General features: G+C 38.4%; 1 protein-coding gene across 4 annotated transcripts; it reads left to right on the plus strand.

The window, feature by feature from the left end:
* Positions 1-5: 5 nt before the first annotated feature.
* zgc:152951 (uncharacterized protein LOC569013 homolog) lies at positions 6-17,147 on the plus strand. 4 transcript variants are annotated; one of them, XM_051905333.1, is made up of 10 exons: positions 6-124; positions 214-358; positions 1,174-1,421; positions 1,541-1,643; positions 8,658-8,731; positions 8,935-9,132; positions 9,220-9,357; positions 10,812-10,901; positions 11,014-11,157; positions 15,095-17,147. In XM_051905333.1, the coding sequence occupies exons 3-10, from the start codon at positions 1,182-1,184 to the stop codon at positions 15,221-15,223; spliced, it is 1,116 nt and encodes a 371-aa protein (XP_051761293.1). In that variant the 5' UTR covers positions 6-124; positions 214-358; positions 1,174-1,181; the 3' UTR covers positions 15,224-17,147. The 4 variants fall into 4 exon arrangements, with proteins under 4 accessions (XP_051761293.1, XP_051761291.1, XP_051761292.1 ...); XM_051905331.1 differs by having other exon boundaries at positions 214-318; XM_051905332.1 differs by having other exon boundaries at positions 24-128; positions 214-318.
* The last annotated feature ends 298 nt before the right edge of the window (positions 17,148-17,445 follow it).

A 17,445-nucleotide genomic window follows, 5' to 3' on the forward strand; every position in this document is an offset into this window, starting at 1 on the left:
TTAGACTCGTTGATAGGCTCTGTGGCTTGTGTTTGCTGACTTCACATTGCTGTAAGGATGATACTCCCTCTGCTGTCCTCCTGTTATCTTCTTCTCTACTCAGTTATTTGAGAATCATGCAGCTGTAGGTGAATATATTTGTGTGGGTCATTATGAATAGCATTGAAGTGCGCAGCGACATTGCAACAATGTTCAACCGTTTTCTTCCTACAGCGAGTCAAAATTAGCCTACTCAGCAAACCCGGTTACCTGTAAGCTGTGTACAAAGTCAAAGTCTTGACGGTGGCCGACACGAGTAAAAGCGGCTGAATAGAAAAGGTACGTCGCGTCCAGAAAACCGTTTACACTGGGTGGTTAGGTTTGTATTTTTAGCTTTAGCAATATTATTGTCGGCCCTTATTAGTTCTGGGACAGTGCAGAATTCGCTTCCTGCACTAAACTGCTGGGTGTTATTGCTAGTGATGCTTAGATATTTCCAGTTTTTACATTCCTGTATAAACGTTTAACCACAGTTCAAAATGCACAGCTTGTGATAGTTGGTATTAGCCACCACTGTCGTCAAGTTGAAATATTTTAAAAGTACGTGGAATTCAATAAAAAAATTAAGTGTATTTATTATATAAATGAGGGACATTAAGGTATTTAGGTGGAAAGCAAGCTTAATATGGTCATTTTTTGTAAAATAAAGATCGTTTTGCCACTTTTTACAATTTGGGTACTAAATGTCTCTCTTTTTTCGACAAACAAGCAGTAAACGGATAGGCTTATTCAGAATATATCTGTCAACCTGAGTAGGTCCACAATATGAAATTATAAAAATAAAAGGTAATTCAAAGTATGATTAAATACTATAATAGCATAAAAAAATATATTAAATTACCACTTGAAACCTTGCTTTTTGTGAATTTACAATTTTCTAGCAACTATGTACACAAAATATGGACAGCCAAATGTGACATTTTTGCAATTAAATTTAGGCTAATTCTTTTTATATAATAGTTTGTCTTTTTTGGCCTATAATGCTTTAAAAAAAATGTCATTTACAACTTGCAATTAATCATGTAAGTGAGAAAGACAACAACTCTTTTTTTTTTTTTTTTTAGATATGTTCAGGGAAGTCATATGTGACAATTTTCAAATTTTGGGATCATTGCTTTTACTCTGACCTTTCAGGTGCTGTGATGGTGGAGAACAGGCCCATCATGAAGGGACGGGTAACAGTGTACTCAGTGCCAGGCTGTCCACACTGCATACAGGCCAAAGCTACTCTGCGTACATTAGGTGTGCCTGTGTGTGACGTAGATTTGAACAAACATAGAGAAATAAGAGCGCGAGTGAAGGAGCTCACAGGTCACAGTACCGTCCCCCAGATATTCTTCAATAACCTTTATGTTGGAAACAATGAGGACCTCCAGAACCTGGTGAGATAAGAAACAGTAACTGATGTGTGATTTCACTATTGACTAACCTCTGGCTTGATATTTGCCTATAGGAAATGAGACTGAACCTCACAAAAATATGTTTTTGTGTGTGTTCTTAGAATCCTGAGCAGCTGAAACGTCTTGTCCTATCGTTAAGAGAGGAACCTGTGCCGCTGGACGCTCCACCTGTGCCTGTGGAAAATGGCACTGAGATTGATGGAGGTTAGTACTGAATTGGGCTTTTCACACTGCGCTTGACCCTTTGTGATCGTCGTTCTAAACCCACTTTTAACCCTGCATTGTGGTGCCAAACGTGTGCAGTGTGAAACGATGTGGTGTTAGAATGTTATGACTAGATGCTTAGCGACAGACAACCAATCGTGTGCCTCATATTCACATGCTTTTTACGGTCATGGAAACACCACATGTTGTATGTAAACTGTCGTTTCAGCGTTTGATAGGAAAACTGTGGGATTCTGTTTACCCCAGGGTTTTCTATAGTACTTCCTTATATTTGTTGCTGGAGTGTTGAAGGAATGATTGCTATTTGTGTTGTTCATTTATTATTGGGTCAAAATCAACCAAATTTTGAAAACTTCCCTGGCTAAAATGTTTAATTTTGTTACTATTTTTTCTGAAAAAAGACAAACATTAATAGTGATGAAATCCAAAATATTAAATGCCATGGATAAATAAATATTAACTGAGTAATCTACTATTTTGTGGAGGGGGTCAAAAGTTTGCATGCCTGTAGCTCAAGAAGAATTACAGGTATCTTAATATCCTTTCAGATTTTGATTCTTAACAAACCTATCTTTTTGTATCTTTATTTTTAAAGCTCTGTATGGTTCAGTGCCAGAGATATGGGGATCTCAATCTGGCTCCATGAGTAAATTGTTAAATTGTACACATTTGCAGTGGTCAGAAAATAAATGTGGGTCACTTCGCATACAGCTGATAAATTTTTCTTTTAAAGAGGAATATCTGAAGAACAAATAATGTTGAAACTAGAAATGTATCTTGATTCCTTCTATCAAACAATTGCATAGAATAGTGGTTCTCAACAGTCCTCAGGACCCACTGCTCTGCACATTTTGTATAACGCACCTGATTCAGATCATCAGCTTGTTAGGAGAGCTCTATGAACTAAACTGAATGTGTCAGATAAGGCTGGCCACACACTTGAAGATTTTAAGCCAGATTTTAAGCCCGATTTGCACCCCCGACCGATCGGGGTGTGTAGCTATTGTGTGGTGTCATTATGATTATTAAACTGCTGCCGATCGAGATGGAGCGTACAACATCCAGATCTCCCCGATCTCAAATCGTAAATATCAAACATGAATATCAAAATAATAAATATCAAACATCAAACATGTTTCATAAATATCAAAACATGTTTGATATTTATGACTCTTGAACGGGCTCCCTCTGACGTGATACCCACGATAGCCAATGAGAGTGAGCAAGCGTCACCTGCTGGGTGTTACGTGCTTCTTTAGCTGAAACTTGGCAGCCACAAACATGCCACGAAAGAGGAGTATTGAGAAAGAAGATCACTCATATTCTTTTTTTTTCTATTTTGTTTTTAACTGTAAAGCATAAAACGTGGCAGGAGAGCCTGCTGACAACGTTGATTGTCCTCCATTTTTTTCTCAAGTCACGTTTGATCTTGCGAGTCTCTGAGATCTAGTATCACTGTGAAATTGTTCCTGCAATCAACAGGTGTGTGGTCTCGCAGTCCGGTCGAATCATCTAGTGTGTGCATTCAGAGGATTATAATGCTAAAAATCAGTTGAATCTGTCATTATGTCTGTGGTCTCCCACAGTTTTAAAATCGGTTAAGATTTGAAAATTGTCTAGTGTGTCCCAGGCCTAATGGGACGTTCACACCAGACGCGACTTGCGCGAACAAATCGTGCTATTCACGTGTAGTTGGACGCTTGAACATTTTGAGTTTACTCGCTTCATTCACGCGTGAAATTCACGCAAATTCGCGTCATGAGAGGGGCTTCTGCCAGGCGGCTCCAGTCTCGCTTCTGCACACTTCCTCTGAATAAACACATCAACTCGTCAGCAGGAAAGTAGTTGTAAAATATGGCGAATAAGCTCAATTTGCCGGCTTTAGCTAGCTTGTAGTCTCAATATGTATATACGTGTGTGTGTGTGTATATGTGTGTATATATATATATATATATATATATATATATATATATATATATATATATATATAGCTCATTGCATTGCATTGAGTAAAGAGCGTTTTTTTTACAACTTACCAGATTGTCCGACCTCCTCATTCACCTTCTTCCAAGCAAGATCCTTTTTATTCCTGTTTCTATAAAAGTATCATACAGTGACAATGAGTTTGTCCTCCATTGTTGTTTCGGATTTCTGCCTCCTCTCGCTATGTCGTAATCACGTCACTACTAGAGCAAGCTCCTGATTGGTTAACGCGGCGCAAATTTTCGCCGAAGTTCAGATTTTTCAACTTGCGCGATTCGCGTGAATCACACGTCATGTGCGTCAAACGCCCGAAAAGCTCTATTCGCGCCGCAGGATGTCTATTCGCGTTTTTGCATTGACTTAACATGTAAATCACTCGCGCTTAACGCTTCATTCGCGTCTGGTGTGAACGCACCATGAGAGAGACATACAAAATGTGCAGAGCAGTGGGTACTGAGGACTGGAGTTGAAAATTATTGCCATAGAACATACCTGTCTGAGTTTCAAAAATATTGTTTTTTTTCCAAAGTTTGTGTGCCTGTAACTCGAGAAGCATTAAAGATATCGTCTCAGTTACTGATGTAACCCTCATTCCCTGAAGGAGAGAACCGAGACGTTATGTCGATACTGACGTAATGGGGTCTTGTCTGGGAGGCCAATCACCTCCAAGTGGTAGATGGCAGATGCTGGAAAGCTGTAGAGTGCCCTTTTGGCAACTGCCAACACAGTCATAACCTACCCAGTGCCCCAAGTAAGCCCATAGAAAATAGTCCTCCATACCACCGGGATGAAAGGGATAGGGCTTACATTGAGACACTCATAGCTGCTGTTCTTCTTATCATGATATTTCATGGGGAAGAGTGCTTCAGTTCTTAATTCCCATATTTTTCAGCCATGACCAGTGTTGTTAACGCTCGGGAAGTGTGCCTAGTCCGATGGAGAGGGACGCTACAGAGGCCACACCCTGCTGAAAGGGAGGTAACGTGTGGTGGATACACACATGTACTGACCCCTGGGGCAGTGCTATGTATAGAAGATCTCTGCTGTAGGTCCTGTCTAAGAAGGGATGGAACTACTACAAACGCAGAGATTGGGCAGAGCAGAATCTGCCAAGGGAAAGATATGGGTTTACCGACAGTGAAACTGTACCGTGGAAGTAAACATATGGGATTACCAAGGGGGAATCACAGCATATGGGCATCTAGCCCAGCCCAGCATGCACACGAGTATTGGGCATAGCGTTGGATGCCTCAGCCGCGTCTGACTGCCGAAGGATGCTGGAGGAACTGGATTCAGGTTTTGCCGAGTGAGGAACTCAGTGGGGCCAGAGCTGCCGTCATCTTACAGGTGCTGGACGGGAGCTTCACAGAGCTTCGTGGGACGATTCCTCCAGGTGGCGGCACTTTGCGGGCACAAGTGCACCGCAATTGCACGCTTTACCTGGGGAATCTCCACGTAACCCTTGGCGAGCCCCACCATCGAGGGCAGTGAGAGTGGAGAAGGCTGCGAAGCACCTTCGGGCAGTAAAAGGTGCCTTACACGACTTCTGGGAAGAAAGGCACTGAGGTGGAATGCAGCTGTGAACAAGGTGGAGGGTTCCATTCGAGTCCAACGCCCACGGAGACCCTGGCAAGCATGGCCATCAACTCTGAATCTGATTCAGCGCAAGCATCCCGCCCAGAGTGGGGGGGGGAAGCTCAGTTTAATCTTCCTCTCCAGAGGACAGTAGCCTATTCTCTGATGCAGCTATTGATATCTGATCTTCATCCGTAGCGCTGAATCACACACTGGGTCGCCCACGAGAGAGACTCGTGCCATCATTCGGAATCTCAATGGCACATGGCATGCTAGAAGAGTGGGAGTGGCCATGGCTCCCACTATAACCCTCAGGTATCCTAAAGTGTTAACCAGACCCGTGACTCGTACCGGACTCGTACCTTTGTGAAGAAGGAGAGTCTCGACTGTAGTGCCAATATGGTCATGCTCTCGCAGTGACATTGCATGACCATAATGGCATTGCAGTCCCGACTCTCCTTCACAAAGGTACGAGTCCCCTCTGCTGTTACCCAGCTCGCCACTGCTTTTCATAGCAGAGCATGTGAGACCGCGATCGTGGCCATCAGATGAAGTCAGGAAACTACCGCATCCAGAAACTCACGGACGGAAAGACATCTTTAAAAAGACGCTCACCGCCTCTGCTTGCTCTTTTAGGTAATCTGCTCTTACGCTCCGAGGGGTGAAATGCTCTTTACTGTGCACAGCCCTTACAGGAAGTGAATCACCGCTGTATGCGCCCTCAAAGGGGCAGTAGAGATCTCCTCAGAAGCAAACTCTTTTAGCAATTAAAATTGATGTCTCCCAGGTGAGACCCCAATAAGTCAATATCGACAGAGTATTGAACGTGACTGACTTAATGGGAACTCAATATCCTTTTTGATTCTTTTTCTAAACAAACCTTTTAGTGTTCATTTTAAAGGCACCTATTGTGAAAAATTCACTTTTAAACGGTGTTTGGACATAAATGTGTGTTGGCATTGTGTGTACACGACCACCCTATAATGATAAAAATCCACACACTTTTTAATCCCCATAAATCATAAGCAGTATCTCAGAACAAACTGTTTGCAGATTCTGGGCAGATTCTGACGTCACATTGCACAGGCCCTTTCAGAACAACGTTTCATTTATGTGGGTGTAACAATAATTGTTGTCATGCCACAAACAGGTTAGTTATAACTAGGACATGTCAGAAGCACATCTGTGTGGGACTAGTTGTGACTTTCTGTGGAACCTGTAAATCCTCGCTGCCCTGTCAATGCTAACTGAACAGGCAGCATTGCATGTCTGTAGAAAACAGAAACTGGTAGAGTGACTTGCTTCGGAGGCACAATAATGTCATCAAAGGATTTTAAGTGAACTATAGAGATAACCAAGCTATTATCTAGCAGTGTTATTTCTAACTAAAACTAACACTATTAAAACTAATTTTTAGTAATTGAAATAAAGCTAATGAAATAAAATATAAATATTAGACGAAAACTTAAACTTATTTATTTCAGTTTGTTGCCAAAGCAACATTTTTTAATTTTGGTCTAAGTTTAAGTACTAAAATTAAAATTTAAAGATATAAATAAATATTTAAATAATAATATAAAAACAGCACCTATCAGAATTACTAAAACTTAAACTCAAATCCAAAAATAAAAGCTAATGAAAAATATTAAAAAATCCTATAATAGTATATAAATAATACTTAAAAACACTTCTATCTAATGACTACAGTGCTTTTTTTTCTTAGTATAAAGGGGGAAAAAATTTAAATGGACATTTTGTAATCTTAGTAGACAGGATGTTAGTCAAACCTCGGATTTAGACATGCCTTGCTTACGTTCATGGATTTTTCAGCTTTCAGACACAGCCTTAGTCTATTCTTATAGTAATGGCGAGTTCCCATACACAAAGATGTTTTTGTGTTTACATACTGTAAAAAACAGTGAAAGGATGGTTTATTATACCATGTTTGCCATTGGTGTTGGCTCTCCTAGAATGTTCTGTCACGACTCACTTGCACTTGTCACCTTCGTAGACAGGAAGGAAACAGCTAAAATTGCCCAGAGTTTAATGATGAGGAAGCATTTGAACTCTGTGACTGGCATGCTCCCAGCACATCACTCAGCACTGGAGAAACTGCAGCATTCGGCCCCATGAGGGGATGCCAGTTGCCACTGGCTCACAATCTATAGTCTGGTGCATGGTGCCTTCTCTCATATACGTAGGCTTTTTTTTTTTTTTAGCTTATTCTAGCTGCTAGGGTTTCATCTTTCTCTTTGGGAACGCTATCTTTCTGTACTCTTAAAAATGTGCTATTTTAAGTTCTGCATGGGTTTCTAAAGCATGAAGCTCCGTAATTCTTTAATCATTTCTGAGTATTGTTAATTTCCAGTCTAGCAACATCTGAACTGTTTTTGACATTGGTTGAATGTTAGTTGCCTGCTTGTTATTATTAAAGTGTTTGTAAGTGTATTGATGTTCCTCAATCCTTCAGTTTGATTTCAGCAACTCAGTATTAAACTGCAGTCAATTAAGCCTTTAACAGACTCCATTATTATTTATTATTTTTAATATTATAATAATATTATTTATAAATATGATAAAATATTATTTATCGATTATTATTTGATACTCTCTGTCTTAGGTGTGCTATCTATTTTTAGTTTTTGTAATTAGGCCTTGATTATTTAAATTGAATCATCAAGATTACGGTTACAGGTGTGGCGATGAATTAATCATGTCAAGTGTCAATTACAGCGTTCCATTTAAGTTTACGCACAAGGAATCAAAATGTGAAACTAATTTAATGTGGAACATAATTTTTGCAGATGCTGAGCATTTTAACATGCCTGCTGCACAAACACAATGTGAATCAGATTTGTGTGAATCAATATTATTACAATTTAAAAATAACTGTTTTCTATTGAATATATTTTGAGCTTTTTAATTTCTTAAACTTGTTGAAAAATTGATTTGTCATAATTGTGTAGCCCTATTTATAAAATGTTTTCATTTATAAAATGTTTTTAGAAATCTACAATTGAAATAATAGTCTTTGAAATCAGATTATGACCTAATGTTCAGCTTTCACTGAGAGCAATGACGTCTTCGTAATATTTGCATACTGAATTTCAATAGGTCCTCTTTTTTTAAATCCTATTTGCATACTTTTATTGATTAGTCTTGTTTTTCTTGCATATTTTTATCATTTAACCACACGCAGAGTGCCGCCACAATAGTAAATGTATACTTTATTTTTTGTACATTATGTAACGGTGTGAAAGAAATACCAGAGCTTGTAAGGCAGCAAAAAGAACAGTGTTAAAGCTGTAGGTAACTTTAGGTTTTATTCTAAATGAAATGCAGCATCAAAGCCAGTTTGCTATGGCCTATGGCCTTTTGTGTTTGATTGTTTCAGTCATTTTTATTCTCATTTTTTGTGCCACTTGCCCTAAACAGCGTGGGAGCTCTCGGAGGCACTGAGGAATCTGATCCTGAAACTCTACTCTGATCACCTCTCTGAAGATGGCAAGGTAACACACCGTTTCACCATCTCATCACAGGCTGCATATCAAATAGATGCAAGACCGTGTTCAATGGATTCGCCACAGACATGAACAGTCAGACATTTGATGTTTGTGGCGAATGAATAACCTAAGGAGTGTTCCACCACATTATATTTTAAATAAGAAAGGTACATGTCTTTGTGACCGTCTGGGTCTCTGCTTTTGACCAGACAGTTGATTACAAGACCATGTCCCGGAGCCCGTACTTCGAGCGGTACTGTGATCTAGCTGTCCAGCTTCAGCGCGTGGAGCTGCTGTCCTTGAGTCGTGAAGAGAAACTGGCCTTCTTTATCAACGTCTACAACGCCCTCGTCATCCATGGGAACCTGCGTCTGGGCTTTCCCAAAAACATATGGCAAAGGTATCGGGTAAGAGAAGTGGAGAACATTTGGATTGTGAAGTGGAAAAAAATGAAATGCTTTCAGTGCTTGAACATTTGGTCTCTTGTTTTCCAGTTCTTCAACTATGTGAGCTACCTCATTGGTGGTGAGGTGTTCACACTGCAGGATATTGAAAATGGAGTGCTTCGAGGAAATCGAAAAGGTGTGGCACAAATCCTGAAGCCCTTTTCCAGGAACGACCCTCGACTGCAGGTAACCCAGGAAGAGGATGAGCGGTTTGTTCAGTATAAGCTCATTCCTCAATATAATATTACTTTTAATATGATGAAATTCTCATTGGTAAAGACTGCAGTACACTACACGACTTTTGCTTTGATTTTTGCCCTGATTTGCAGTCTGGATGAGTCAACAATAGTTGCCAAAAGTCTGCGCCAGTCTGCAGATTTTGGGCAGTCGGAGTTGACAAATTTCACAGAAAATCACGTAGTGTATAATGGGCACAGACTATGATTCCATCCTGCCAGAGGATATCAAAACATGTTTGATATTTTGAGATGATTTTAGAACACATATCGTAGTGTATGACACGTCGCTACTGAAACCGAAGCTGGCCTCTATCTACCAGTGTTGCAATAAAATACAGTACAAATACAATAACAATACAAAAGTAAATTAACAGAACACGTGTGACAAATTAGCCTCAGTATTTGACTCATCAGCATCGATAAAACAACGCCACTCACCTCTAACTCCTGTTGTAATCTCACCATACTGACCACGTCTGCACCCAAAACCACAGCCAAATGCCATTGGCTCATTTTTCTTTTGCGACTCCGCACACAACTGCTGCGGACTTCTGCACATCCATGTGTGTTTGAAGTTTAAGTCTAACCCTGTTAATTTATGTGAGTGGTACTAGTATATACATACAGTTCAAATGTTCAGTAAGTGTCAGTAAGATTTTTATTTATTTATTTATGAAAAAAATGAATATTTTTATTCAGCAAGGATGCATAAAATTGATCAAAAGTGACAGTAAAGACATTTATAATGTTACAAAAGATTCAAATAAATGCTGTTCTTTTGAACTTTCTAATCATCAAAAAATCCTGAAAAATGTATCACAACTGTTTTAACATTGATAACAGTTATTGTAAATTGTATAAATATATCACAATATTGCTGTTTTCACACTATTTTTGATCAAATAAATGTAGACTTGGTGAGCATAAGAGACTTTTTTTATTTTTATTTATATTCACTGCACTATCTAGATAGTCAGCTTGCTAAAATTTCTTGAATTTTGGTCAAATACGGGCTGTTTTCGCTGTGTATAAAACATACAATATGCTTCAAATGATTATTCATATATGTAAATATGCACTTCTTTAAACGACAAGACAAGACGATGTAGCTGTTGTGGAAAAAACTAATAGAGTCACAGCAGCAATTGTTCTCCCCTCCGCCATGTTTAAAATATAAGACAATCCCAACTCAGGAACTTGGGTATCAAAATTATCCCCAAGCTTCCCAGTGGTAAATGTGACTTGAGAGGGCATTAATGTCCAGATTTTAACTAGAAAACTTGTATTTACTATAATTCCGTACATGAAGGCAGCATTAAAACAAAAACTGTTGGCAAACACTGGAGTAAAAGATATCTGTGAATGTTATTAACAGTAGTAATGTGTGTCTTCATCCTTTAGGTGGCGCTTCCTGAAGTTGAGCCTCTCATTCATTTTGCACTGAACTGTGGTGCAAAGGGCTGCCCTCCAATTAAGACATACACAGCACAGGTTAATACCCAAAGTATTCTCATTTACAATACGGTCTATAAATGTCTACACATTCTTTCTGACGGTGTAAAAAGCATATTGTGTTTAAATTTCCATGCATGTCTCACATAAGGACATTGATGGTCAGTTGCGTGCTGCAGCAGAAGCGTTCTTGGAGAATGACGACAGCTGCGTGATTGACAGCGTGGGACGGGAAGTGAAACTCAGCCAGATCTTTAAGTGGTACAAGGCAGACTTTGGAGGCACTGATGAGAAGGTATTACTAAAATATATCATCACTCTCAATTCATGTACATGGAAGATGATGCTGTTTTTTCATCTAAAGCGATAACTGACACGGAAATAAATCTTTTACTCACATAATGTTATGACTTTCTTTCTTCTGTGTAGCACTAAAGGAGATATTTAGCATAATTTCCAAGCTTTTCTTTTCCATACAATGCAAGTGGTTGGGGAGCAGGGGTTATTTTGGGTCTGTCTTTAAAGGATTTGTTCACTTTCAAATGAAAATTACACCAAGCTTTACTCACCCTCAAGCCATGCTAGGTGTATATGACTTTCTTCTTTCTGATGAACACAATCAGAGATATATTAATAAATATCCTGATGCATCCGAGCTTTATAATGGCAGTGAGCAGGATCAATGAGTATGAGCTGAAGAAAGTGCATCCATCCATCATAAACGTACTCCACACGGCTCCGGGGGTTTAATAAAGGCCTTCTGAAGTGAAGCGATGCGATTGTGTACAAAAAAAATATCCATATTTAACAAGTTATGACGTAAAATGTCACCTCAACTTACAAAAAAAGTGTAAAACTCTTGAAGTTCAAAAAGCTTATACTATGTCCTACACCTTCCCTATTCAACTTACAGAAAATGCTTAACTGACCCGACGCCAGATTACACTTTCTTCGTAACTTGAATATGGAAGGCAGTCTGACGGAAGCTAGATATTTTACTTCATAACTTGTTAAACATGGATATTTTTTTTACACAAATGCATCACTTTGCTTCAGAAGGCCTTTATTAACCCCCCGGAGCCATGTGGAGTATGTCTATGATGGATGGATGCACTTTCTTCAGCTCATACTCGCCGCTCACTGCCGTTATAAAGCTCGGATGTGTCAGGATATTTATTAATATGTCATCGATTGTGTTCATCAGAAAGAAGAAAGTCATATACACCTAGGATAGCTTGAGGGTGAGTAAAGCTTTCATTTGAAAGTGAACTAATACTTTAAAGAGGACAAATTATGCCCTTTTATAAAGTCTTAACTTTGTTTTTGGGGTCTGCTATAATAAGTTTTCGTGCTTGAATGTTCAAAAGCATTATTTTTCACATATTTTACATTGTTGCAGCATCTGTCTTCCCAGTTTGTCAGTAAGGCTGTGTGTCCACCAAAGCGATTTTAGCCAGCTGACAAACGCCAGGCGCTCTGCTGAAAATGCCTAGCTGTGTGCGCTTGAGAGCACTTCGGCAGCACAGTGTTTTTGTTTTTGTTTTTTTTCAGTTGAGACGCTTTGCTTGCTATGATGCAGATTATCCGCGGGAGTGCTACTAGTATCTCATTTCACAGATAGGTGGTTTCTGTATTGTTTCTATATAAAAATGTTGATACAAAATTATTTGCTCTGGCACTTGTTTTAAATTATTTTGTTCCATTTTTATGCTGTTGTCATCTGTTGACATTGTACAAGCAGCATAGTGTTAACGGCTTATTTTTATCAGTTCTTTTGTCTTTGGGTCGTTATATTTCTCACAGATTTCTGCTCGTTCTAAATCAGATACAGATAAAGTAGCACAGTAAAGATAACATTTATATGCATGCAATAGTGAGAGAGCGATTGCATGCATGTGAATTAATTCCTGCCAGCGTCTCTCTATTAATGGTGAAGCTGTGGGCTTTAGTTACTAAGCTAGAACTTTTCATTTTCTGAGCTTTTTATTGATAAATCACAGAACAGTGTTGACAATACATTTCTGCGCTCCTGTGATTCTGTTTGCGTGCAGTCTGCTTGTGATGTGCGCGCTACTGTCTGTGTGTGTGTGTGTAATGCAGGGCACATTAGTTTAGAATGGCATTTAACTCGCGTGTACAATAAGCTGTTTAAAACATGCGTTCCCCAATCAATATTGAGCATCCAGATGGTATAATCAAACATATCTTGTGGGATGCTCTCGGTGTATGCATTTATTTGTCATTTACTGTTGGATACAGAGCGTGAATGTGGACTTCAAAGATTTCTTACCTGTTGTGCCCTCTATAGGTGACGACTCATTAAAGTCGACTAGTCGTTTAGTTTGTGCAACCCCTAGCGCTCGCATTGAAAATAATTGGAAAAATACGCTAGCCTCGGAAAAACGCTTTGGTAGACACACGGCCTAATGCTCTGTTTATTTCCTGTCTCTATGAAGCCCCTCGTTCCACCGCAATGCGCTCTGATTGGTTGGCTGGACAGTGTGTTGTGATTGGTCAACCACATTAAGACTGTTTTGGAAATGTCACGCCCCTTAAAATAACCACGAGTTTCAACACACTACTAACGCAACTCAACCAGGCCTCACCTTTTTTTGTGCATACCTTAAGTGGGAATTATTTAAATGAGGAATACTGTGATTCAGTAAATACGTTAAGTTTCCAGAATAAAACTCAAGATGTCGAGGTGTTCAAGGACTTAAGAAACAGTGTTTACTTATATAAGCTGCTTTTCCACCGAAATTACCTGGAACAGTTTGTCCCAGGCAAATTTTTTCCCCAGACCTGATGTTGTCTGCATTTCAATCGCGGTCTAAAGTACGGTGAAGATTAAGTCCGGTGACGTAGAATTGCATGTGACTTTCCAGTTCCCACTGGATTTCGTCCTCTGCATTTAAATGGTTAGTTCACCCAAAAATGAAAATAATGTCATTTATTACTCACCCTCATGTCATTCCACATCCGTAAGGCCTTCCTTCATCTTCAGAACACAAATTAAGATATTTTTGATGAAATCCAATGGCTCAGTGAGGCCTGCATTCAAAGCAATGACATTTCCTCTCTCAAGATCCATAAAGGTACTAAAAACATATTTAAAACAGTTCATGCAAGTTCAGTAGTTCTACCTAATATTATAAAGCGATGAGAATATTTTTGTGCGCCAAAAAAACAAAATAACGACTTTTCAACAATATAGTGATGGGCCGATTTCAAAACACTGCTTCGGAGCTTTACGAATCGAATCAGTGACTCGGATCTCCTATCAAACGGCTAAACTGCTGAAATCACGTGGCTTACTGACTTTGGCGCTCCGAGTCACTGATTCGATTCGCAAAGCTCCGAAGCAGTGTTTTGAAATCGGCCCATCACTATATTGTTGAAAAGTCGTTATTTTTTTTTTTTCGCGCACCAAAAATATTCTTGTCGCTTTATAATATTAAGGTAGAACTACTAAACTTGCATGAACTGTTTTAAATATGTTTTTAGTACCTTTATGGATCTTGAGAGAGGAAATGTCATTGCTGTGAATGCAGGCCTCACTGAGCCATCCGATTTAATCAAAAATATTTTAATTTGTGTTCCGAAGATGAATGAAGGTCTTACGGGTGTGGAACAACATGAGGGTGAGTAATAAATGACATTATTTAAATTTTTGGGTGAACTAACCCTTTAAGCTTAATAAAGCCTGAACCTCGTTGTCGGTTCATTGGTCGTATTTTTTAAACTCCATTGTTGATTTGAATACCAAACTTTCTGCATGCACCGCAACAGACTTAAAAATGGTGGTTGAAATAAAATGCTGCGTGAATGTAACCAATTAGCATGTTCAGCACCCAAGTCTCACCCCCAAAAGTTACTGAATTTTAAAAAAGTACTACCTCGTGAGCAGGGACTTTCTGAGGGGAAAATTTTTACTCAGAACTTCAATTAGACCCTGGCTCCTGCGGTCAAAACACACAGAGTACCACCCCAAAGCCCCTTGTTCCTGTGGAAAGTTCCTGTAGTGGAAACACAGCTATAGAGAATAACTTCCTTTGGGGTGACATTGTGCTTTGTAGACCTTTGTTGTGCTTTGTAGAGCATGACCTTTTTCATGCTCAAGCAGCAACATTACTCGCTAAAGAAAATGTAAAATAGGTTAATGTAAATGTAATAGCTTAATAGGTCTTGTTTAAAGATGCACTAGATAAGCTTGTGATGTTTTTTCTTTTCAGCTGCTGAACTGGGTGTTTGATCATATGGGAGCATCAGAGAAGAAGAAGAATCTACAGTCTCTGCTGTCAGCAGGAAAGGTCAAAGTGAGCTATCTGCCCTATGACTGGTCTATAAACAGCACAGACTGAACTAAACCACATTCTCATGCACATGATCACTCTATCACTGACTCATTGTGGGCACTGTGTTTCTGTTGAACACAGGCAGCGGAGACGAACGATTCAGAACAAAACTGTACCCTGAAATGACAACTATGCATTAAGATCCCTTTACCTTGTTCTTTCACCTCCCAAAGGGCAATGCGTTACTGTAGCCGAATATTTCTAACAAAATTTTGTACCTATAATTTTCCAAATTGTATTGCAGCATTTTGCACTGATTATTATGCAGTTACATGTTTTATATATTCTCCTACAAGGATGTATTTTTAAACAAATATAATTTAATTTAATTTATCTATATTATCATATGAATTGCATCTATGTACATTTTTTATTTTATTTTTTATATTAATTTAATTTAGAGTTTCTAGCAACACTATGAAAAGTAAAAAAGAACTCATGAATCATAATGAAACATAAAAGAACTTTGCACAGACTGAGAAATGGTGCACATTGCTTATAATATACAAATTTTTCACTAAATGACCTCAAGGAACAATATTTAATCATTTTTATAAACATGCATCAATTTAACAATACACAGTAAGAAACGGCAATATTTACCTACATCAATTTTTACGAAAAACATTTCAATGTATGAAAGATTTGCACGGATACTTTTAGGAATGTTTTCTCTCTAAATTCACAAATAAATATAAATATTTACCAAGTAATTTCCCCAATAATTTCACCCAGAAAAGAACATATTTTCTTTTCTTTCTATGAAACAAAAGGGAAAGTGAATGGCAATTTGATTTATACTACATCACAAAGGGAAAAAAACATCATAAAAGTGTTCAATATGAATTGTAAGCTATATTCCAAGTTTTCAAAAAGCCATATGATATTTGTATGATGATCAAATCAAAATTATTTACTGGCATTTTTAATTTATTGTACATTGAGTGCTGTTCACTGTTTCAGTGTTCACTGTTTTATATCTGGATATGTTTCTTCTTGAAAGACCTGAAGGGAAATGCATAGGACATGGAAGATTTTGAGGCATGGATTCGTTTTTGAATCTTTCATGCTGTTTGTTGTACTTTTGACTCTGTCTAAATGATGGATGTCTTCAGCAGAGGAACGAGCCGCACACATATCAGTTTATCAGAATGATACCAGCCAGTAGCATTGAGTACTTTTTCTAATGCATGATGTGTTATTTGATCAATTATTGAAAGGGCATCAGGGCTGATAGAATCTCATAACTGGTTTCTCATAAACAGAGCCTGTTTCGTATGATGAGATTCAGTGCCTGATTTGATCAAGGGTTAACAAGAATTCCCATAATATTTTTATAGAAAATGAGATCCAGACTGAAACTTTCTGAAAATCGATTCCCCATCTGTCTTGCTTAAGGCAGTGAAAATCCTCTTGAAGTTGGAAGCTTTTTTTGAGTCCGTGAGCAACATAGAAAAATGCCATTTTAATAGATGTTGATTTACTGTGATGCACTATAAGCATGTGATTTATCCTTTACTGCATGTGATACTATAGAATAGTATTGCAAGGGCTGATACTATCAGATGCACGAGTAAAATGAGGTTCAGCCAGTGCCTTTTCACCTCTGCATGAGACTGATATACTCATATTACTCCACTTGACTGCACATCCCATTGCTTCAGGAAATCAGTTCATTTGAAACTTTCATCTGCAAGCAGAGATTGGTGAATCATAGCTCACCCCTGAAAAAGTCCCAGAGTTACCTCATCCTTATCTCTTTCACTGTAAGGAAGGATATCAGTGCAATGCAATTACACTGAACAAAATGTCAAGATTAGACTCATTCATATGCATGGAAATGACTTCTATATTTGAATCCAGAGCAATACTGCAATACTGTCTTTTATAAATAAATTACAATGATAAAATAAAGTATATTCAATAGACATTTCATGTGCCCTTATTTTTGTTGAAATGAAAAGTAGATGGCAGGCAGTGTTTACAAGTAACGCGAGTTGCGTAATCGGATTAGTTTTTTCAGGTAACTAGTAAAGTAAAGCATTACTTTTAAATTTATAACGAAATATCTGAGTTACTTTTTCAAATAAGTAACGCAAGTTACTTTGTTTTCCTATTTATTGACTGACAGCTCTCCTGTCCCCATGTTGAGAGAAATTGTAAGTACAGAGGCGTTGTGTGCGCTGTGTGAACATGATGGTTATTGTAGTTCTAGACTAAATGTGAAC

The sequence above is a fragment of the Ctenopharyngodon idella genome, chromosome 9 (assembly GCF_019924925.1).
Source record: "Ctenopharyngodon idella isolate HZGC_01 chromosome 9, HZGC01, whole genome shotgun sequence".
Classification (NCBI taxonomy): Eukaryota; Metazoa; Chordata; class Actinopteri; order Cypriniformes; family Xenocyprididae; genus Ctenopharyngodon; species Ctenopharyngodon idella.